Source organism: Haliotis rufescens, unplaced genomic scaffold, assembly GCF_023055435.1.
Source record: "Haliotis rufescens isolate VD_foot unplaced genomic scaffold, xgHalRufe1.0.p SCAF_10, whole genome shotgun sequence".
NCBI lineage: Eukaryota > Metazoa > Mollusca > Gastropoda > Lepetellida > Haliotidae > Haliotis > Haliotis rufescens.
This window is the reverse complement of record NW_025963780.1, coordinates 18,635,191-18,659,810: the sequence shown is the minus strand read 5'-3', so window position 1 is coordinate 18,659,810 and position 24,620 is coordinate 18,635,191. Positions and strand designations below refer to the sequence as shown.

General features: G+C 50.9%; 1 protein-coding gene and 1 long non-coding RNA gene across 2 annotated transcripts; one reads left to right on the top strand and one right to left on the bottom strand.

The window, feature by feature from the left end:
* LOC124143084 lies at positions 1-2,478 on the top strand. Its single transcript, XM_046511877.2, has 3 exons — positions 1-126; positions 581-882; positions 1,618-2,478. Exons 1-3 carry the CDS (start codon positions 108-110, stop codon positions 1,639-1,641), a joined length of 345 nt encoding a protein of 114 aa, XP_046367833.2. The 5' UTR covers positions 1-107; the 3' UTR covers positions 1,642-2,478.
* LOC124128560 lies at positions 473-24,513 on the bottom strand. The gene is made up of 2 exons (XR_007219026.1): positions 24,437-24,513; positions 473-867 (listed from the first exon to the last, which is right to left on the bottom strand). It is a non-coding gene; the product is annotated as an uncharacterized LOC124128560 (long non-coding RNA).
* Positions 24,514-24,620: the final 107 nt, after the last annotated feature.

Genomic DNA, 24,620 nt, shown 5'->3' with positions numbered 1-24,620 from the left:
TCCTGTGTGTCAGCCATTTTGAGAGATATCACTGGAAGTTTTCGCAGTTTTATCGTGCAAAATACGGGCTTTAAAAGTGTGTACGACTTGAAGAGGTGGAGAAAACTATGAATCCTACTAGGAAAGGTATGTGAAATTGTCCTTTTTACCAGTGATAAGCCTGGATGAAGTTGTTTTAATATGTTTACAATGCATAAAATAGACGCTGATCTTTCGATCTTTCTATACTCCAATTTCAATTTTCATTGTCTGTATGTGCCTATGTGGGTCTTAATATTATGGAGTTGCACAATAACAGTAGGTTGTTGTTTCTAACCTGAACAGTTGTACTAAATGTACCCGGTGTGAAAACTTAACATGATACACACCATAATCGACTGAGGGAAAGGGAAATTGTCGGATCCATGCAGACACGTTTTCAAGACACATAGAATTAATGAATTTTGTCCTTTATCAAAAAGAATAGCCTTGATCGTAACTTCATCCTTTATTGAATACTACTTTGAGCGACACATGTTTGCGTGTCATAAATGTATGCTGCTGTTCAGTACTATCATAATGATGAATTGCTTGGTGGTAGTTCCTGTGACCCGCTTGCCGCCCGGGCTGCCAACAGTGGTGATGGGCGATGGAACAAGATGTCTGGTAGACAACAACACTATCTGGATACCAGCTGGTAATCCTGTTAACCTCTCCCTGGGTCCTGGTTACCTACAGCCAAGACTCCTGCAACCTGGAGTTCATCCATCTGTGACTGGTATCCCCCTGCCTCCTGCAGTCCAGGCACCACCTTGCAGTAGACGTAGGGAGATGATGCCTGTCTGCCAGCTGCCTGTCAGCCTGCCCAGTTCAGAGATGGACCTACAGCTGATGAGACCAGAGGTATTATTATATTTATGCTAATACATGTACCAGAATGTAAAACAAAAAGTATGATTTTGTTTTTTAATCAATAAAGAATCACTTTGACTGTATCACCCATCAGGCCTTCTCCTGTGTTCTGCCCCAACTTGACCAACCGAGTCCAGTTCCTCTTTCCCAGTCTGCTAATGTTGAAACTCCAGGCATATCTTCAACAAGGAATCCCAAACCCAATTCCAAGACCCCTATCCAGCTTAATAGAAAACCTAAGCTCAAGCCCTGCAAACGCAAGCCCCGCACTTTCAGGCCAAAACCTCAGCCAAAGCCTCACATTCCCAAGGAGAAAGTGGGCAAGCATCAGCCTGAGAGCAAGCCCTACTTTGTGCCTCAACCTCTTGGAGCTCGGCACATGAAACCCCAGAGCAAACCCCTGGTGAACCGTATCACTAAGCCCTCTGGTAGTCATGGTATCATTAAGACCTCATCTAAGCTTAGTTTTGGTGAACAGTTGTTGTCTGCTGATTGTGCTTACATAAAGTCAAAGTCTGTCTTGCCCAGTACAGGATGCAAGACCTTCCCTGTCCCTGTTAAGAATGTAAAGGATAAGGTTGTTTCAACATCGGAGAGTGCTAAGTCAGGTGGTTTCACTGCTGCAACAGTAAGTGTAAACCCTGACAAGGCAGTGGACAGAGCTGAGCCTAACTCCGATGATGAATATGATGTGGAATATCTGTATCTTACTAAACTGATTTTAAGGAAAAAGAAGAAACCCACTGCTGAGCCCAGTAAGGAGTCCCTGCCCTCACGCAAGAGGAAGTGCCCAGATGACAACAGCGAGGTGTCCCAAGCTGAAAAGCAGGCAAGACTGGAGGAGCCCCAGGACACTCTGGAGGACCTGGAAGCTCTCCTGGCTGAGTACAGCTCCAGTCTCTCGTCTGGCACCAGGGACTTCTTCTAAACACTGTAAGGGGCAGGGGACAGGTAGGTATAGATTAGTGTGTAGTATATAGGTTAATAATCGTACATGGTGATCTTTCTCTAATCCTTTCATTGTGCAGTTCAACTTCAACACAGTGAACTCGTGTTTTGACCATCAGCTACCGTTTCTGTTTTATCTACAATCTACCGAATCTAGTGCTATTATCTGTGTCTGGCCGTTTCGAGGTCTATGGTGCTCTACCCCTTGTATCTATATTCCTACTTTACCTTTATGTCCTACAGTACCCTACTCTGTTGTTAACTAATCTAAATGTTCTATGTCATCTTCTACTCTACTCTGCTGTGTACTGTCACACTGTACCATACCCTGCATTGCCCAACTATATTCTCTTCTGTACTGTCCTTCGTAACTTTCTTCTACGCTGTACCTTCACCAATCCTGCTTACGGAACTCTGTACTCGCCTAATAAGCCTCATCTGTACTGCCCTACCCCCTCTGATGTCCTACCGTCCTCTGCACTGTCCTACTCTACCCTCCCCTGTACTCTCCTACCCTACCCTACTATCCTCCTATGTACTATGCTACCCTGTACTCTACTATTCTGTAGTGTCCTACTCTTTACTTTCCTACCCTGTACAGCCCTACTGTACTGTCCTACCCTGTACTGTCCTACTCTACCCTACTCTGTACTGTCCTACTCTACCCTCCCCTGTACTCTCCTACCCTACCCTACTATCCTCCTATGTACTCAGCTACCCTGTACTCTACTATTCTGTAGTGTCCTACTATTTACTTTCCTACCCTGTACAGCCCTACTGTACTGTCATACCCTGTACTGTCCTGCTCTACCCTACCCTGTGCTGTCCTACTTTACCCTACTTTGTAGTATTGTACTGTCCTACTCTATTGTTCAACTCTGTACTGTCCTACCCTACCCTACAATATACTGTCCTACCCTACCCTATTGTGTTCTGTCCTACTTTACCCTACTTTGTACTGTCCTACTCTAGCCTACTCTGTATTGTCCTACCCTGTCATGTCCACAAAGGGTTGCATACAGGTAAATGACTTGGACCTAAGAATGTAATAAGTCAATGGCAAAAGTCAAATAAACAAAGATGGCGGATGCAGTACAATTTCGAAGTTTAATCTGTACTTTAAAAAAAATCAGGCATAGCTTCTGCACACCTGGCTACCCACTGGGTCTTGGAGCAAATAATGCCAGACACAAGGACAACTGTCACAAGCGTGCAATGTCTCTGACCCTTTCCCCATGTTGAAGCATATTGAAAAAAATTACCTTGTACATACTTACCTTTTGTTGAAATAAACAAAACAACATAAGACATTAATACAACGTTTATCCCTGTGTTATGGGTTTTCGAACGCTGTAGAAACATTCATAGTTTTCTCGCTAATGCATGAATAACTGTAAAACATCTCATTCGCTTATAAAGGACATGTTTATCTTAAAAACAGGCAATCATCTGAGTATTTACAATATCTGTGGGACGCCAAAACCCTCGTTATAATGTAAGTATTCGTGATAGAAAATGTATAAAGGCCGAAAAGCGGCGTTACACCTATTCAGTAATTCATTCAATCCTACTTTATCCTACTCTGCACTGTCCTACCCTACCCTACTCTGTACTGTCCTACTCTAACTAACTCTGAACTGTCCTACCCTACCCTACTTTGCATTGTCCTTAGCCTACCCTACTCTGTACTGTCCTACTCTACCCTACTCTGTACTGTCCTACTCTACCCTACTCTGTACTGTCCTACTCTACCCTACTCTGTACTGTCCTATTCCACCTTACTCTGTACTGTCCTACTCTACCCTATTTTGTACTGTCCTACTCTACCCCATTCTGTCTTGTCCTACCCTACCCTACTCTGCATTGTCCTTAGACTACCCTACTCTGTACTGTCCTACTCTACCCTACTCTGTACTGTCCTACTCTACACTGTCCTACTCTGTACTATCCTACTCTACCCTACTCTGTACTGTCCTACTCTACCCTACACTTTACTATCCTACTCTACCTTACTCTTCCTTATGTAGTGTCCTACCATCTACCCTTCTCTCAACTATTATACCGTCTACTATAAATATGTTCATCTCATTGGCAACCTGACACTCCTTCATTGTCCTATCTGCTACTGTCCTGTTCCTTTCTCAACAGTCGGACTGGATATCTTTCCTTTTTCTGTCTTCTACTATCAACCATATTTCTGTACATCTCACTACTCTCCTACTCGCTTGCGATAACAGTTTAGATGGTAGTCAAGTGGTAGTTATTTTCGAGAATTTATCATTGTGATTATGTTGAATTGTTCACTCTTTATTCGAGTAATGTAAGATATGCTCTATACTCTACCCTATTCTGTACTGTCCTACTCTACCCCACTCTGTCTTGTCCTACCCTACCCTACTCTGCATTGTCCTTAGACTACCCTACTCTGTACTGTCCTACTCTACCCTACTCTGTACTGTCCTACTCTACACTACTCTGCACTGTCCTACTCTGTACTATCCTACTCTACCCTACTCTGTACTCTCCTACTCTACCCTACACTTTACTATCCTACTCTACCTTGCTTTACCTTATGTAGTGTCCTACCATCTACCCTTCTCTCAACTATTATACTGTCTACTATAAATCTGTTCATCTCATTGGCAACCTGATACTCCTGCATTGTCCTATCTGCTACTGTCCTTTCTCAACAGTCGGACTGGATATCTTTCCTTTTTCTGTCTTCTACTATCAACCATATTTCTGTACATCTCACTACTCTCCTACTCGCTTGTGATAACAGTTTAGATGGTAGTCAAGTGGTAGTTATTTTCAAGAATTTATCATTGTGATTATGTTGAATTGTTCACTCTTTAATCGAGTAATGTAAGATATGCTAAGGAAATGTGTCACTGTACGTTTTTGTAAGTTCATGTGAAGAGTGGAAAGGGACGGCTGTGAGGGGAGGTTGGAGGCCGTTTATTTAGTATGTACTGATATACGTGTATTTATTTCAAAGTTATTAATGCGTTATTCTTAATAAAATATATTTTTTCCAGTGTAAGAAGTAGTTCTGTTGTATTTAAGAACTGAAGTTGAATTGTGTGGTTAGATGATGTGAAGGAAGAATGTCTTTGTTGTGTATTTTACTGTTGAATTACTCAACAAGGTTTTTAATGGTCATTTCCTATCAACTTCATAGCTCAGAAGATTGGACACCCATAATTTCTTTGATTTCAATCATGAATGCCACACAAACAGTGCATGATGAGAACAGTTTAGCATGAAGTGGTCAGTCAGGTCACACATTCATCTCACACAAATATTACTCATATATCATCGTTCCTGACAATGTTTAAACTTGGAGAAGTATCGAACTTTAATTACAATCTTTCATGTCAGTTTATAAGAATCTGCAATGACAAAAATTCACAAAATATGTGAACATGTATTGTATCCAAGATGGAGTGTTCAATATTTACGTCACACATGGAATATTATGGCAAGAAAAAGACACAAGACTGTGTTATGTACTCATACAAAGGAAGAGATATGCTTTAGTTTGAGTGTCAGCGTGAGAATGGATACCCCTGAGGGGAAACAAATGTGAAAGCAAATTCACGAGTGAGTGAGGAATGGGCAAATCAATAAGCATATGCAGTGGAATATTATACCTGTATTATGGCGGAATGTGAGGTTATCCAGTCTGAACCAGTAAAACCACGAAGACACACAACCTATCAGGATTACTGATGACCCTCCATCATGCACTATTTATTGTTGTGAAACATTCCAAAGACAAGATTGGGTAAATTATGTCAACTCATTAAGGATTTGCTGAAAAATTCATGATATGCGTCCAGGCGCCTTTCAGCATGTTAAGTGTATTTTATCTTAATGACCATTACCTATCAACATGATAGCTCAGAATTTAGGACACCTATAATTTCTTTGATTTCAATCATGAATGCCACACAAACAAAGCATGACGAGAAACGTTCAACATGAAGTTAGCAGAGGCTATACATTAAACTCACACAAATATAGCTTTGACATTTTTTTCTATCACCATGCCAGACAATGTGTATTCTTGTGTTGTTGAATCTGAGATTGAGTGCATTAAATGTTTACGCCATAATTGGCAAATATATCATCGGAAGACAAGAGATGACATATGATATGTCCATTGAGACGAGACGTGTTTGAATGTGAACCTGAGAATGGACACCTCTGAGGGGAGCAAACCAAATGCGGAAAGCTAATTCACGAGTGATTTAGGAAATAGGCAAATCAATAGACATATGGAGCGAATATTCTATCCATGTAGGCAATATAACAAACATGGGTGACTGGTAAACTATTCTGATCTTGACTCATAATGCGTGTCACTCAGATCAACACTGAACGTAAGTTGATGTAACACACGTCACAGCTGGCCCTCCATGAAACACTTTTAATACTCAGCAGCCATTGTCACCAACGTGGTCTCAAGACAAATATGGGTGACAGGTAAGCTTTTCTGACCTGGACACATAAGATGGGTTACTCATACGAGATCTGATCATACATGAATATGGTATAGCAATGATGCAAGGTTGATATCATACACTTATTCCAAGCAATACATGTTTAGGAAACAGCTTTGCTTTTTGCATTGCAAAAGTTAAAGTTAGGTTCTTGTATTTGCCAAAGATTTAATAGTAAGAAAATGTTACACACGGGCATATGCAATACTGTTACTTTCTGATATATAATATCAGAAACGTAATTAGATAATGACAGTTTAATGGTGCCAATATGTTTTTCTTAGTCTGACGGATAAAAAAGTAAACATTTCTAAACGCACTTCAGGGGCCCACTTCATATAGAAGCACCGGAGTTCCTATATTGGTTCAGCGGGCCAACATGGGATGTAAGCGGGCTAACACAGTTGTGCCAGGCCAATAATGCTTTTGACTGTGGTTGCATTCCTTTCACTGCAATCCCAACAAGGCGATATACTGCTGTTCTGTAAGATCGTGAATCCTGTTTCTGATATAACTGTGACATTAATGTGGTATTAATGCACGATTGCGTTCAGGGCAATGCTGAATATGTAGAGTTTATTTCCTCCAAGTTTCAGGCCATAGGCCCATAGAACATACATTATATCAATAACGTGTATGCATAAATACATGAAAGGAATATCATACATAAATAATATATCAGTGAATTGTGAGTGACTCGCTTAATCTAAAAGCGTGGTAGATATATTTAGCAAGTTGTGTAATAGTGTATTTACATTTAGAAGACATAAGATTTACAATTTTTTCATATGATGGATTAGTGTCAATGCTTAACTACCTCTGGTATAAAGGAAATCAGGACTTTATTGAAATCTCAATTTCACATTATCATTGTATGTTTTGTTATCGTCGTCCTCCCATTAGACCGCCTCCATACCCACAAATATACCGTTTCCCATGTCCTCTACGTTTGCCCTCCCATTTCTCCACCTACTACTCTTTTGGTCCCTTCCCCTCTCATAATTCTGGATATAACTGGAATACTTTTCAAAACGACGTTAAACCCAAACGGGTCACTCACTCCTTACCTCCAAGTCCCTTATTTTCGCCCTGCCGTTAACTCAGTACCCCAACTTTATTCCATCCAACTACCTCCATCCACCCTACTTCCCCGGTATCCTTCTTACCTTCCCTTCTATCCTCCTTATTCCCTCATCCGTTCATCTTACCTCCACCTCTGTCCTTCCTCATTACCTCCATGTCCCACATACCCATATGTCAGTCCTCCAAGTACAGCCCCTTCCCCTCTCATACCTCCATGTCCCACATACCCGTAAGTCCGTCCTTCCACTACAGTCCCCTTCCCCTCTCATTCCTCCATGTCCCCCATACCGTATGTCCGTCCTTCCACTACAGTCCCCTTCCCCTCTTATGCCTTCATGTCCCCCGTACCCGTATGTCCGTCCTCCCACTACAGTCCTCTTCCCCTCTCATACCTCCATGTCCCCCATACCCGTATGTCAGTCCTCCCACGACAGTCCCTTCCCCTCTCATACCTCCATGTCCCCAAACCGGTAAGTCAGTCCTCCCACTACAGTCCCTTCCCCTCTCATACCTCCATGTCCCCGAACCCGTATGTCCGTCCTTCCACTACAGTCCCCTTCCCCTCTCATACCTTCATGTCCCCCATACCCGTATGTCCGTCCTCCCACTACAGTCCCCTTCCCCTCTCATACCTCCATGTCCCCCATACCCGTATGTCTGTACTTCCACTACAGTCCCCTTCCCCTCTCATACCTCCATGTCTCCCATACCCGTATGTCCGTCATCCCACTACAGTCCCCTTCCCCTCTCATACCTCCATGTCTCCCATACCCGTATGTCCGTCCTCCCACTACAGTCCCCTTCCCCTCTCATACCTCCATGTCCCACATACCCCTAAGTCCGTCCTTCCACTACAGTCCCCTTCCCCTCTCATACCTCCATGTCCCCCAAACCTGTATGTCAGTCCTCCCACTACAATCCCCTTCGCCTCTCAAACCTTGATGTCCCACATACCCGTATGTCCGTCCTTCCACTACAGTCCCCTGCCCCTCTCATACCTCCATGTCCCCCATACCCGTATGTCAGTCCTCCCACTACAGACCGATTCCCCTCTCACACCTCAATGTCCCCAAACCGGTAAGTCCGTCCTCCACTACAGACCGATTCCCCTCTCATTCCTCCATGTCCCCCATACCGTATGTCCGTCCTTCCACTACAGTCCCCTTCCCCTCTTATGCCTTCATGTCCCCCGTACCCGTATGTCCGTCCTCCCACTACAGTCCTCTTCCCCTCTCATACCTCCATGTCCCCCATACCCGTATGTCAGTCCTCCCACGACAGTCCCTTCCCCTCTCATACCTCCATGTCCCCAAACCGGTAAGTCAGTCCTCCCACTACAGTCCCCTTCCCCTCTCATACCTCCATGTCCCCGAACCCGTATGTCCGTCCTTCCACTACAGTCCCCTTCCCCTCTCATACCTTCATGTCCCCCATACCCGTATGTCAGTCCTCCCACGACAGTCCCTTCCCCTCTCATACCTCCATGTCCCCAAACCGGTAAGTCAGTCCTCCCACTACAGTCCCCTTCCCCTCTCATACCTCCATGTCCCCGAACCCGTATGTCCGTCCTTCCACTACAGTCCCCTTCCCCTCTCATACCTTCATGTCCCCCGTACCCGTATGTCCGTCCTCCCACTACAGTCCCCTTCCCCTCTCATACCTCCATGTCCCCCATACCCGTATGTCCGTCCTTCCACTACAGTCCCCTTCCCCTCTAATACCTTCATGTCCCCCCAACCTGTATGTCCGTCCTTCCACTACAGCCCTCTTCCCCTCTCATACTTCCATATCCCCCGTACCCATATGTCAGTCCTCCCACGACAGTCCCCTTCCCCTCTCAAGCTTCCGTATGTCCGTCCTTCACTACAGTCCCCTTCCCCTCTCATACCTCCATGTCCCCCATACCCCTATGCCCGTCCTCCCACTACAGTCCCCTTCCCCTCTCATACCTCCATGTCTCACATACCCGTAAGTCCGTCCTTCCACTACAGTCCCCTTCCCCTCTCATACCTCCATGTCCCCCATACCCGTATGTCAGTCCTTCCACTTCAGTCCCCTTCCCCTCTCAAGCTTCTGTATGTCCGTCCTCCACTACAGTCCCCTTCCCGTCTCATACCTCCATGTCTCCCATACCCGTATGTCCGTCCTCCCACTACAGTCCCCTTCCCCTCTCATACCTCCATGTCCCACATACCCCTAAGTCCGTCCTTCCACTACAGTCCCCTTCCCCTCTCATACCTCCATGTCCCCCAAACCTGTATGTCAGTCCTCCCACTACAATCCCCTTCGCCTCTCAAACCTTGATGTCCCACATACCCGTATGTCCGTCCTTCCACTACAGTCCCCTTCCCCTCTCATACCTCCATGTCCCCCATACCCGTATGTCAGTCCTCCCACTACAGTCCCTTCCCCTCTCACACCTCAATGTCCCCAAACCGGTAAGTCCGTCCTCCACTACAGACCGATTCCCCTCTCATTCCTCCATGTCCCCCATACCGTATGTCCGTCCTTCCACTACAGTCCCCTTCCCCTCTTATGCCTTCATGTCCCCCGTACCCGTATGTCCGTCCTCCCACTACAGTCCTCTTCCCCTCTCATACCTCCATGTCCCCCATACCCGTATGTCAGTCCTCCCACGACAGTCCCTTCCCCTCTCATACCTCCATGTCCCCAAACCGGTAAGTCAGTCCTACCACTACAGTCCCCTTCCCCTCTCATACCTCCATGTCCCCGAAACCGTATGTCCGTCCTTCCACTACAGTCCCCTTCCCCTCTCATACCTTCATGTCCCCCGTACCCGTATGTCCGTCCTCCCACTACAGTCCCCTTCCCCTCGCATACCTCCATGTCCCCCATACCCGTATGTCCGTCCTTCCACTACAGTCCCTTTTCCCCTCTCATACCTTCATGTCCCCCCAACCTGTATGTCCGTCCTTCCACTACAGCCCTCTTCCCCTCTCATACCTCCATATCCCCCGTACCCGTATGTCAGTCCTCCCACGACAGTCCCCTTCCCCTCTCAAGCTTCCGTATGTCCGTCCTTCACTACAGTCCCCTTCCCCTCTCATACCTCCATGTCCCCCATACCCCTATGCCCGTCCTCCCACTACAGTCCCCTTCCCCTCTCATACCTCCATGTCCCACATACCCCTAAGTCCGTCCTTCCACTACAGTCCCCTTCCCCTCTCATACCTCCATGTCCCCCATACCCGTATGTCAGTCCTTCCACTTCAGTCCCCTTCCCCTCTCAAGCTTCCGTATGTCCGTCCTCCACTACAGTCCCCTGCCCCTCTCATACCTCCATGTCTCCCATACCCGTATGTCCGTCCTCCCACTACAGTCCCCTTCCCCTCTCATACCTCCATGTCCCACATACCCCTAAGTCCGTCCTTCCACTACAGTCCCCTTCCCCTCTCATACCTCCATGTCCCCCAAACCTGTATGTCAGTCCTCCCACTACAATCCCCTTCGCCTCTCAAACCTTGATGTCCCACATACCCGTATGGCCGTCCTTCCACTACAGTCCCCTTCCCCTCTCATACCTCCATGTCCCCCATACCCGTATGTCAGTCCTCCCACTACAGTCCCTTCCCCTCTCACACCTCAATGTCCCCAAACCGGTAAGTCCGTCCTCCACTACAGACCGATTCCCCTCTCATACCTCCATGTCCCCCATACCCGTATGTCAGTCCTTTCACTACAGTCCCCTTCCCCTCTCATACCTTCATGTCCCCCGTACCCGTATGTCCGCCCTCCCAGTACAGTCCCCATCCCCTCTCATACCTCCATGTCCCCCATACCCGTATGTCCGTCCTCCCACTACAGTCCCCTTCCCTTCTCATACCTCCATGTCCCACATACCAGTAAGTCCGTCCTTCCACTACAGTCCCCTTCCCCTCTCATACCTCCATGTCCCCCATACCCGTATGTCAGTCCTCCCACGACAGTCCCTTCCCCTCTCATACCTCCAATTCCCCCATACCCGTATGTCCGTACCTCCACTACAGTCCCCTTCCCCTCTCATACATCCATATCCCTTATACCCGTATGTCAGTCCTTCCACTGCAGTCCCCTTCCCCTCTCAAGCTTCCGAATGTCCGTCCTCCACTACAGCCCCCTTCCCCTCTCATACCTCCATGTCCCCCATACCCTTATGTCAGTCCTCCCACTACAGCCCCTTCCCCTCTCATACCTCAATATCCCACATACCCGTAAGTCCGTCCTTCCACTACAGTCCCCTTCCCCTCTCATACCTCCATGTCCCCCGTTCCCGTAACTCCGTCCTTCCACTACAGTCCCCTTCCCTTCTCATACCTCCATGTCCCACATACCCGTAAGTCCGTCCTCCAACTACAGTCCCCTTCCCCTCTCATACCTCCATGTCCCATATACCCGTATGCCCGTCCTCCCACTACAGTCCCCTTCCCCTCTCATACCTCCATGTCCCACATACCCCTAAGTCCGTCCTTCCACTACAGTCCCCTTCCCCTCTCATACCTCCATGTCCCCCATACCCGTATGTCAGTCCTTCCACTTCAGTCCCCTTCCCCTCTCAAGCTTCCGTATGTCCGTCCTCCACTACAGCCCCTTCCCCTCTCATACCTCAATATCCCACATACCCGTAAGTCCGTCCTTCCACTACAGTCCCCTTCCCCTCTCATACCTCCATGTCCCCCGTTCCCGTAACTCCGTCCTTCCACTACAGTCCCCTTCCCTTCTCATACCTCCATGTCCCACATACCCGTAAGTCCGTCCTCCAACTACAGTCCCCTTCCCCTCTCATACCTCCATGTCTCCCATACCCGTATGTCCGTCCTCCCACTACAGTCCCCTTCCCCTCTCATACCTCAATATCCCACATACCCGTAAGTCCGTCCTTCCACTACAGCCCCCTTCCCCTCTCATACCTCCATGTCCCCAAACCGGTAAGTCCGTCCTCCACTACAGTCCCCTTCCCCTATCATACCTCCATGTCCCCCATACCCGTATGTCCGTCCTTCCACTACAGTCCCCTTCCCCTCTCATACCTCCATGTCCCACATACCCGTATGTCAGTCCTCCCACTACAGCCCCTTCCCCTCTCATACCTCCATGTCCCACATACCCGTATGTCAGTCCTCCAAGTACAGCCCGTTCCCCTCTCACACCTCCATCTCCACCCAACCTGTATGTTCGTCCTTCCACTACAGCCCCTTCCCCTCTCATACCTCCATGTCCCCCGTTCCCGTAAGTCCGTCCTTCCACTACAGTCCCCTTCCCCTCTCATACCTCCATGTCCCACATACCCGTATGTCCGTCCTTCCACTACAGTCCCATTCCCTTCTCATACCTCCATGTCCCACATACCCGTAAGTCCGTCCTCCAACTACAGTCCCCTTCCCCTCTCATACCTCCATGTCCCCCATACCCGTATGCCCGTCCTCCCATTACAGTCCCCTTCCCCTCTCATACCTCCATGTCCCACATACCCGTAAGTCCGTCCTTCCACTACAGTCCCCTTCCCCTCTCATACCTCCATGTCCCCCATACCCGTATGTCAGTCCTTCCACTTCAGTCCCCTTCCCCTCTTAAGCTTCCGTATGTCCGTCCTCCACTACAGTCCCCTTCCCCTCTCATACCTCCATGTCCCACATACCCCTAAGTCCGTCCTTCCACTACAGTCCCCTTCCCCTCTCATACCTCCATGTCCCCCATACCCGTATGTCAGTCCTTCCACTTCAGTCCCCTTCCCCTCTTAAGCTTCCGTATGTCCGTCCTCCACTACAGTCCCCTTCCCCTCTCATACCTCCATGTCCCACATACCCCTAAGTCCGTCCTTCCACTACAGTCCCCTTCCCCTCTCATACCTCCATGTCCCACATACCCCTAAGTCCGTCCTTCCACTACAGTCCCCTTCCCCTCTCATACCTCCATGTCCCCCAAACCTGTATGTCAGTCCTCCCACTACAATCCCCTTCGCCTCTCAAACCTTGATGTCCCACATACCCGTATGTCCGTCCTTCCACTACAGTCCCCTTCCCCTCTCATACCTCCATGTCCCCCATACCCGTATGTCAGTCCTCCCACTACAGTCCCTTCCCCTCTCACACCTCAATGTCCCAAAACCGGTAAGTCCGTCCTCCACTACAGACCGATTCCCCTCTCATACCTCCATGTCCCCTATACCCGTATGTCAGTCCTTCCACTACAGTCCCCTTCCCCTCTCATACCTTCATGTCCCCCGTACCCGTATGTCCGTCCTCCCACTACAGTCCCCTTCCCCTCTCATACCTCCATGTCCCCCAACTGGTAAGTCCGTCCTTCCACTACAGTCCCCTTCCGCTCTCATACCACCATGTCCCCCGTACCCGTATATCCGTCCTCCCACTACAGTCCCCTTCCTCTCTCATACCACCATGTCCCCCGTACCCGTATGTCCGTCCTCCCACTACAGTCCTCTTCCCCTCTCATACCTCCATGTCCCCCATACCCGTATGTCAGTCCTCCCACTACAGTCCCTTCCCCTCTCACACCTCAATATCCCCAAACCGGTAAGTCCGTCCTCCACTACAGACCGATTCCCCTCTCATACCTCCATGTTCCCCATACCCGTATGTCAGTCCTTCCACTACAGTCCCCTTCCCCTCTCATACATTCATGTCCCCCGTACCCGTATGTCCGCCCTCCCACTACAGTCCCCATCCCCTCTCATACCTCCATGTCCCCCATACCCGTATGTCCGTCCTTCCACTACAGTCCCCTTCCCCTCTCATACCTCCATGTCCCCCATACCCGTATGTCAGTCCTCCCACGACAGTCCCTTCCCCTCTCATACCTCCAATTCCCCTATACCCGTATGTCCGTACCTCCACTACAGTCCCCTTCCCCTCTCATACATCCATGTCCCTTATACCCGTATGTCAGTCCTTCCACTGCAGTCCCCTTCCCCTCTCAAGCTTCCGAATGTCCGTCCTCCACTACAGTCCCCTTCCCCTCTCATACCTCCATGTCCCCCATATCCTTATGTCAGTCCTCCCACTAAAGCCCCTTCCCCTCTCATACCTCAATATCCCACATACCCGTAAGTCCGTCCTTCCACTACAGTCCCCTTCCCCTCTCATACCTCCATGTCCCCCAACCGGTAAGTCCGTCCTCCACTACAGTCCCCTTCCCCTATCATACCTCCATGTCCCACATACCCGTATGTCCGTCCTCCCACTACAGTCCCCTTCCCCTCTCATACCTCCATGTCCCCCATACCCGTATGTCAGTCCTTCCACTGCAGTACCTTTCCCCTCTCAAGCTTCCGTATGTCCGTGCTCCACTACAGCCCCCTTCCCCTCTCATACCTCCGTGTCCCCCATACCCGTATGTCAGTCCTCCCACTATAGCCTTCCCCTCTCATACCTCCATGTCCCCCTAACCTGTATGTCCGTCCTTCCACTACAGCCCCTTCCCCTCTCATACCTCAATGTCCCAAATACCCGTAAGTCCGTCCTTCCACGACAGTCCCTTCCCCTCTCATACCTCCATGTCCCCCAACTGGTAAGTCCGTCCTTCCACTACAGTCCCCTTCCGCTCTCATACCACCATGTCCCCCGTACCCGTATATCCGTCCTCCCACTACAGTCCCCTTCCTCTCTCATACCACCATGTCCCCCGTACCCGTATGTCCGTCCTCCCACTACAGTCCTCTTCCCCTCTCATACCTCCATGTCCCCCATACCCGTATGTCAGTCCTCCCACTACAGTCCCTTCCCCTCTCACACCTCAATGTCCCCAAACCGGTAAGTCCGTCCTCCACTACAGACCGATTCCCCTCTCATACCTCCATGTTCCCCATACCCGTATGTCAGTCCTTCCACTACAGTCCCCTTCCCCTCTCATACATTCATGTCCCCCGTACCCGTATGTCCGCCCTCCCACTACAGTCCCCATCCCCTCTCATACCTCCATGTCCCCTATACCCGTATGTCCGTACCTCCACTACAGTCCCCTTCCCCTCTCATACATCCATGTCCCTTATACCCGTATGTCAGTCCTTCCACTGCAGTCCCCTTCCCCTCTCAAGCTTCCGAATGTCCGTCCTCCACTACAGTCCCCTTCCCCTCTCATACCTCCATGTCCCCCATATCCTTATGTCAGTCCTCCCACTAAAGCCCCTTCCCCTCTCATACCTCAATATCCCACATACCCGTAAGTCCGTCCTTCCACTACAGTCCCCTTCCCCTCTCATACCTCCATGTCCCCCAACCGGTAAGTCCGTCCTCCACTACAGTCCCCTTCCCCTATCATACCTCCATGTCCCCCATACCCGTATGTCCGTCCTTCCACTACAGTCCCCTTCCCCTCTCATACCTCCATGTCCCATATACCCGTATGTCAGTCCTCCCACTACAGCCCCTTCCCCTCTCATACCTCCATGTCCCACATACCCGTATGTCAGTCCTCCAAGTACAGCCCGTTCCCCTCTCATACCTCCATCTCCACCCAACCTGTATGTTCGTCCTTTCACTACAGCCCCTTCCCCTCTCATACCTCCATGTCCCCCGTTCCCGTAAGTCCGTCCTTCCACTACAGTCCCCTTCCCCTCTCATACCTCAATGTCCAAGATACCCGTATGTCCGTCCTTCCACTACAGTCCCCTTCCCTTCTCATACATCCATGTCCCACATACCCGTAAGTCCGTCCTCCAACTACAGTCCCCTTCCCCTCTCATACCTCCATGTCCCCCATACCCGTATGTCAGTACTCCCACGACAGTCCCTTCCCCTCTCATACCTCCATATCCCCGAACCGGTAAGTCCGTCCTCCACGACAGACCCCTTCCCCTCTCATACCTCCATGTCCCCCATACCCGTATGTCAGTCCTTCCACTACAGTCCCCTTCCCCTCTCATACCTTCATGTCCCCCGTACCCGTATGTCCGTCCTCCCACTACAGTCCCCTTCCCCTCTCATACCTCCATGTCCCCCATACCCGTATGTCCGTCCTCCCACTACAGTCCCCTTCCCCTCTCATACCTCCATGTCCCACATACCCGTATGTCCGTCCTTCCACTACAGTCCCCTTCCCCTCTCATACCTCCATGTCCCCCATACCCGTATGTCAGTCCTCCCACGACAGTCCCTTCCCCTCTCATACCTCCAATTCCCCCATACCCGTATATCCGTCCCTCCACTACAGTTCCCTTCCCCTCTCATACCTCCATGTCCCCCATACCCGTATGTCAGTCCTTCCACTGCAGTACCTTTCCCCTCTCAGGCTTCCGTATGTCCGTCCTCCACTACAGCCCCCTTCCCCTCTCATACCTCCATGTCCCCCATACCCGTATGTCAGTCCTCCCACTATAGCCTTCCCCTCTCATACCTCCATGTCCCACATATCCGTATGTCAGTCCTCCAAGCACAGCCCGTTCCCCTCTCATACCTCCATGTCCCCCCAACCTGTATGTCCGTCGTTCCACTACAGCCCCTTCACATCTCATACCTCAATGTCCCAAATACCCGTAAGTCTGTCCTTCCACTACAGTCCCCTTCCCCTCTCATACCACCATGTCCCCCAACTGGTAAGTCCGTCCTTCCACTACAGTCCCCTCCCGCTCTCATACCACCATGTCCCCCGTACCCGTATATCCGTCCTCCCACTACAGTCCCCTTCCTCTCTCATACCACCATGTCCCCCGTACCCGTATGTCCGTCCTCCCACTACAGTCCCCTTCCCCTTTCATACCTCTATGTCCCCTGTACCCGTATGTCAGTCCTCCCACTACAGCCCCCTTCCCCTCTCATAACTCAATGTCCCCCGTAGCCGTATGTCAGTCCTTCCACTGCAGTCCCCTTCCCCTCTCAAGCTTCCGTATATCCGTCCTCCACTACAGTCCCCTTCCCCTCTCATACCTCCATGTCCCCGATACCCGTATGTCCGTCCTCCCATTACAGTCCCCTTTCCCTCTCATACCTCCATGTCCCACATACCTGTAAGTCCGTCCTTCCACTACAGCCCCCTTCACCTCTCATACCTCCATATCCCCCGTACCCGTATGTCAGTCCTTCCACTGCAGTCCCCTTCCCCTCTCAAGCTTCGGTATGTCCGTCCTCCACTACAGTTCCCTTCCCCTCTCATACCTCCATGTCCCCCATACCCGTATGTCCTTCCTCCCATTACAGTCCCCTTCCCCTCTCATACCTCCATGTCCCACACACCCGTATGTCCTTCCTTCCACTACAGTCCCCTTCCCCTCTCATACCTCCATGTCCCCCAAACCTGTATGTCAGTCCTCCCACTACAGTCCCCTTCGCCTCTCAAACCTTGATGTCCCACACACCCGTATGTCCGTCCTCCCATTACAGTCCCCTTCCCCTCTCATACCTCCATGTCCCCCAAACCTGTATGTCAGTCCTCCCACTACAGTCCCCTTCGCCTCTCAAACCTTGATGTCCCACATACCCGTATGTCCGTCCTCCACTACAGTCCCCTTCCCCTCTCATACCTCCATGTCCCACATACCTGTAAGTCCGTCCTTCCACTACAGCCCCCTTCCCCTCTCATACCTCCATGTCCCCCATACCCGTAAGTCCGTCTTCAACTACAGTCCCCTTCCCCTCTCAAGCTTCGGTATGTCCGTCCTCCACTACAGTCCCCTTCCCCTCTCATACCTCCATGTCCCCCATACCCGTATGTCAGTCCTCCCACTATAGCCTTCCCCTCTCATACCTCCATGTCCCACATATCCGTATGTCAGTCCTCCAAGTACAGCCCGTTCCCCTCTCATACCTCCATGTCCCCCCAACCTGTATGTCCGTCCTTCCACTACAGCCCCTTCCCCTCTCATACCTCAATGTCCCAAATACCCGTAAGTCTGTCCTTCCACTACAGTCCCCTTCCCCTCTCATACCTCCATGTCCCCCAACTGGTAAGTCCGTCCTTCCACTACAGTCCCCTTCCGCTCTCATACCACCATGTCCCCCGTACCCGTATGTCCGTCCTCCCACTACAGTCCTCTTCCCCTCTCATACCTCCATGTCCCCCGTACCCGTATGTCAGTCCTCCCACTACAGTCCCTTCCCCTCTCACACCTCAATGTCCCCAAACCGGTAAGTCCGTCCTCCACTACAGACCGATTCCCCTCTCATACCTCCATGTTCCCCATACCCGTATGTCAGTCCTTCCACTACAGTCCCCTTCCCCTCTCATACCTTCATGTCCCCCGTACCCGTATGTCCGCCCTCCAACTACAGTCCCCATCCCCTCTCATACCTCCATGTCCCCCATACCCGTATGTCCGTCCTTCCACTACAGTCCCCTTCCCTTCTCATACCTCCATGTCCCACATACCCGTAAGTCCGTCCTTCCACTACAGTCCCCTTCCCCTCTCATACCTCCATGTCCCCCATACCCGTATGTCAGTCCTCCCACGACAGTCCCTTCCCCTCTCATACCTCCAATTCCCCCATACCCGTATGTCCGTACCTCCACTACAGTCCCCTTCCCCTCTCATACATCCATGTCCCTTATACCCGTATGTCAGTCCTTCCACTGCAGTCCCCTTCCCCTCTCAAGCTTCTGAATGTCCGTCCTCCACTACAGCCCCCTTCCCCTCTCATACCTCCATGTCCCCCATATCCTTATGTCAGTCCTCCCACTACAGCCCCTTCCCCTCTCATACCTCAATATCCCACATACCCGTAAGTCCGTCCTTCCACTACAGTCCCCTTCCCCTCTCATACCTCCATGTCCCCCAACCGGTAAGTCCGTCCTCCACTACAGTCCCCTTCCCCTATCATACCTCCATGTCCCCCATACCCGTATGTCCGTCCTTCCACTACAGTCCCCTTCCCCTCTCATACCTCCATGTCCCACATACCCGTATGTCAGTCCTCCCACTACAGCCCCTTCCCCTGTCATACCTCCATGTCCCACATACCCGTATGTCAGTCCTCCAAGTACAGCCCGTTCCCCTCTCATACCTCCATCTCCACCCAACCTGTATGTTCGTCCTTCCACTACAGCCCCTTCCCCTCTCATACCTCCATGTCCCCCGTTCCCGTAAGTCCGTCCTTCCACTAGAGTCCCCTTCCCCTCTCATACCTCAATGTCCCACATACCCGTATGTCCGTCCTTCCACTACAGTCCCCTTCCCTTCTCATACCTCCATGTCCCACATACCCGTAAGTCCGTCCTCCAACTACAGTCCCTTCCCCTCTCATACCTCCATATCTTCGAACCGGTAAGTCCGTCCTCCACGACAGGCCCCTTCCCCTCTCATACCTCCATGTCCCCCATACCCGTATGTCAGTCCTTCCACTACAGTCCCCTTCCCCTCTGATACCTTCATGTCCCCCGTACCCGTATGTCCGTCCTCCCACTACAGTCCCCTTCCCCTCTCATACCTCCATGTCCCCCATACCCGTATGTCCGTCCTCCCACTACAGTCCCCTTCCCTTCTCATACCTCCATGTCCCACATACCCGTAAGTCCGTCCTTCCACTACAGTCCCCTTCCCCTCTCATACCTCCATGTCCCCCATACCCGTATGTCAGTCCTCCCACGACAGTCCCTTCCCCTCTCATACCTCCAATTCCCCCATACCCGTATGTCCGTCCCTCCACTACAGTCCCCTTCCCCTCTCATACCTCCATGTCCCCCATACCCGTATGTGAGTCCTTCCACTGCAGTACCTTTCCCCTCTCAGGCTTCCGTATGTCCGTCCTCCACTACAGCCCCCTTCCCCTCTCATACCTCCGTGTCCCCCATACCCGTATGTCAGTCCTCCCACTATAGCCTTCCCCTCTCATACCTCCATGTCCCCCAACTGGTAAGTCCGTCCTTCCACTACAGTCCCCTTCCGCTCTCATACCACCATGTCCCCCGTACCCGTATATCCGTCCTCCCACTACAGTCCCCTTCCTCTCTCATACCACCATGTCCCCCGTACCCGTATGTCCGTCCTCCCACTACAGTCCCCTTCCCCTTTCATAACTCAATGTCCCTCGTAGCCGTATGTCAGTCCTTCCACTGCAGTCCCCTTCCCCTCTCAAGCTTCCGTTTGTCCGTCCTCCACTACAGTCCCCTTCCCCTCTCATACCTCCATGTCCCCGATACCCGTATGTCCGTCCTCCCATTACAGTCCCCTTTCCCTCTCATACCTCCATGTCCCACATACCTGTAAGTCCGTCCTTCCACTACAGCCCCCTTCCCCTCTCATACCTCCATATCCCCCTTACCCGTATGTCAGTCCTTCCACTGCAGTCCCCTTCCCCTCTCAAGCTTCGGTATGTCCGTCCTCCACTACAGTCCCCTTCCCTTCTCATACCTCCATGTCCCCCATACACGTATGTCCGTCCTCCCATTATAGTCCCCCTCCCCTCTCATACCTCAATGTCCCACATACCCGCAAGTCAGTCCTTCCACTACAGTCCCCTTCCCCTCTCATACCTCCATGTCCCCCCAACCTGTATGTCAGTCCTCCCACTACAGTCCCCTTTGCCTCTCAAACCTTGATGTCCCACATACCCGTATGTCAGTCCTCCCACTACAGTCCCCTTCCCGTCTCATACCTCCATGTCCCACATACCCGTAAGTCAGTCCTTCCACTACAGTCCCCTTCCCCTCTCATACTTCCATGTCCCCCCAACCTGTATGTCAGTCCTCCCACTACAGTCCCCTTTGCCTCTCAAACCTTGATGTCCCACATACCCGTATGTCAGTCCTCCCACTACAGTCCCCTTCCCGTCTCATACCTCCATGTCCCACATACCCGTAAGTCAGTCCTTCCACTACAGTCCCCTTCCCCTCTCATACTTCCATGTCCCCCCAACCTGTATGTCAGTCATCCCACTACAGTCCCCTTTGCCTCTCAAACCTTGATGTCCCACATACCCGTATGTCCGTCCTCCCACTACAGCCCTTCCCCTCTCATACCTCCATGTCCCCCGTACCCGTATGTCCGTCCTCCCACTACAGTCCCCTTCCCCTCACATACCTCCTTATCCCCCGTACCCGTATGTCCGTCCTTCCACTACAGTCCCCTTCCGCTCTCATACCACCATGTCCCCCGTACCCGTATGTCAGTCCTCCCACTACAGTCCCCTTCCTCTCTCATACCACCATGTCCCACGTACCCGTATGTCAGTCCTCCCACTACAGTCCTCTTCCCCTCTCATACCTCCATGTCCCCCGTACCCGTATGTCCGTCCTCCCACTAGAGTCCCCTTCCCCTCTCATACCTCCATGTCCCCCGTACCCATATGTCAGTCCTCCCACTACAGCCCCCTTCCCCTCTCATACCTCAATGTCCCCCGTACCCGTATGTCAGTCCTTCCACTGCAGTCCCCTTCCCCTCTCAAGCGTCCGTATGTCAGTCCTCCACTACAGTCCCCTTCCCCTCTCATACCTCCATGTCCCCGATACCCGTATGTCCGTCCTCCCATTACAGTCCCCTTCCCCTCTCATACCTCCATGTCCCACATACCTGTAAGTCCGTCCTTCCACTACAGCCCCCTTCCCCTCTCATACCTCCATGTCCCCCATACCCGTATGTCAGTTCTTCCACTGCAGTCCCCTTCCCCTCTCAAGCTTCGGTATGTCCGTGCTCCAATACAGTCCCCTTCCCCTCTCATACCTCCATGTCCCCCATACCCGTATGTCCGTACTCCCATTACAGTCCCCTTCCCCTCTCATACCTCCATGTCCCACATACCCGTAAGTCAGTCCTTCCACTGCAGTCCCCTTCCCCTCTCAAGCTTCCGTACTTCCGTCCTCCACTACAGCCCCCTTCCCCTCTCATACCTCCATGTCCCCCATACCCGTATGTCCGTCCTCCCACTACAGCCCCTTCCCCTCTCATACCTCCATGTCCAAAATACCCGTATGTCAGTCCTCCAAGTACAGCCCGTTCCCCTCTCATACCTCCATCTCCCCCCAACCTGTATGTCCGTCCTTCCACTACAGGCCCTTCCCCTCTCATACCTCCATGTCCCCCGTACCCGTATGTCCGTCCTTCCACTACAGTCCCCTTCCGCTCTCATACCACCATGTCCCCCGTACCCGTATGTCCGTCCTCCCACTACAGTCCCCTTCCCCTCTCATACCACCATGTCCCCCGTACCCGTATGTCAGTCCTCCCACTACAGTCCTCTTCCCCTCTCATACCTCCATGTCCCCCGTACCCGTATGTCCGTCCTCCCACTACAGTCACCTTCCCCTTTCATACCTCTATGTCCCTCATACCCGTATGTCCGTCCTTCCACTGCAGTCCCCTTTTCCTCTCATACATCCATGTCCCCATACCCGAATGTCAGTCTTCGCACTTCAGTCCCCTTCCCCTCTCATACCTCCAGTCCCCATACCCGTATGTCCGTCCTCCCACTGCAGTCCTCTTCCCCTCTAAAACTTCCATGTCTCCCATACTTGTATATCCGTCCTCCTACTGAAGTCCCCTTCCCCTCTAAAACTTCCATGTCTCCCATACTTGTATATCCGTCCTCCCACTGCAGTCCCCTTCCCCTCTAAAACTTCCATGTATCCAATACCTGTATATCCGTCCTCCGCTAGAGTCCCCTGCCCCTCTCATACCTCCATGTCCCCCATACCCGTATGTCAGTCCTCCCACTACAGTCCCCTTCCCCTCTCATACCTCCATGTCCCCCATACCCGTATGTCCGTCCTTCCACTGCAGTGCCCTTCCCCTCTCATACCTCCCTGTCCCTCATACCCGTATGTCAGTCCTTCCACTGCATTCCCCTTCTCTCATACCTCCATGTCCCCCATACCCATATGTCAGTCCTCCTTCTACAGTTCCCTTCCCCTCTCATACCCCCATGTCCCCCATACCGGTATGTGCGTCCTCCCACTGCAGTCCCCTTCCTCTCTCATACTTCCATCTATCCCATACCCGTATGTCAGTCTTTGCACTGCAGTAACCCTTCCCCTCTCATACCTCCAGTCCCCATACTCGTATGTCCGTCCACCCACTGCAGTCCCCTTTCCCGCTCATACCTCCATATCCCCCATACCCGTATGTCCGTCCTTCGACTACAGTCCCCTTCACATCTCATACCCCCATGTCCCCCACACCCATATGTCAGTGGACTCACTACAGTTCGCTTCCCCTCTCATGCCTCCATGTCTCCCATACCCGTATGTCCGTCCTCCAACTACAGCCTCCTTCCCCTCTCGTACCTCAATGTCCCCCATACAGGTATGTCAGTCCTCCCACTAAAGTATTCTTCCCCTTTCATACCTCCCTGTCCCCCATACCCGTATGTCAGTCCTTCTACTAGTCCCTTTCTCCTCTCATACCTCCCTGTCACACATACCTGGATGTTCTTTCTTCCACTAAGGCCCCCTTCCCCACTCATACGCCCATGTCCCTCATACCCGTATGTCCTTCCTCCCACTACAGTCCCCTTCCTCTCTCATACCCCCATGTCCCCCATACCCGTATGTCAGTCCTCCCACCGCAGTTTCCTTGCCTCTCATACCTCCATGTCCCCCATGATAGTTAACTTTTCGGCATAATAAATTCGTTATGGTGTCTTTAGTTGCCGTATATGGTGTCACATTAGGTTAGCAGTTAGAAATATTTTTCTGCTAATCTAATACGACACGACATATAGTATTGGTATATGGCTACTAAAGACACAAAACTAATAATATCTCCCGTGTCGTTGCCTCCGACCTCCTCATATAGCTTCCATCCTCTGTCATACCCCTATGTTGTCTACTGCCACCTGCCCTTGCCAACGGTAATTTAAGGAAAGAAAAAGTTAAAGTGTAACCTATGCAAATCTTTCAAAATCGTTATTAATATTACTCCTTTTATATTTCTGTAGAGCAGCAATTCTTGTAAACAAGAACCTATACTAAACCTGAAACAAACAATTACATTATAACCAGGAACAATGACAATGGAGTTTATTTAACATAGAATACGACGGCACCTTATCATTATAAACGGTCATCAAGTCATTTGGTGAGTCATTCAAGCGCTAATAAAATCCTCTTTCAGGAAGGGTAACTCTATTTACCTATTAAACTCTACCAGAGTAGTTTCCCTTAGAATGATCTTCGCATTTCATAACTTGTGCAGCTCCAATCTAAACAGGTGACTTACCCAATGTGGATGTGTATATTTCAAAATGTAAAGGCAGACGGAAGTGCCAAGTGATGCATAAAGTCGACGCATGCGTGAACTTGCCTTCAGTAGCGGCG

Excerpts from the sequence above, each read along its gene's own strand:
- LOC124143084 (XM_046511877.2), top strand. Across the intron at positions 883-1,617 it reads TACAGCTGATGAGACCAGAG|GAAAAAGAAGAAACCCACTG; the intron begins GTATTATTATAT and ends ACTGATTTTAAG.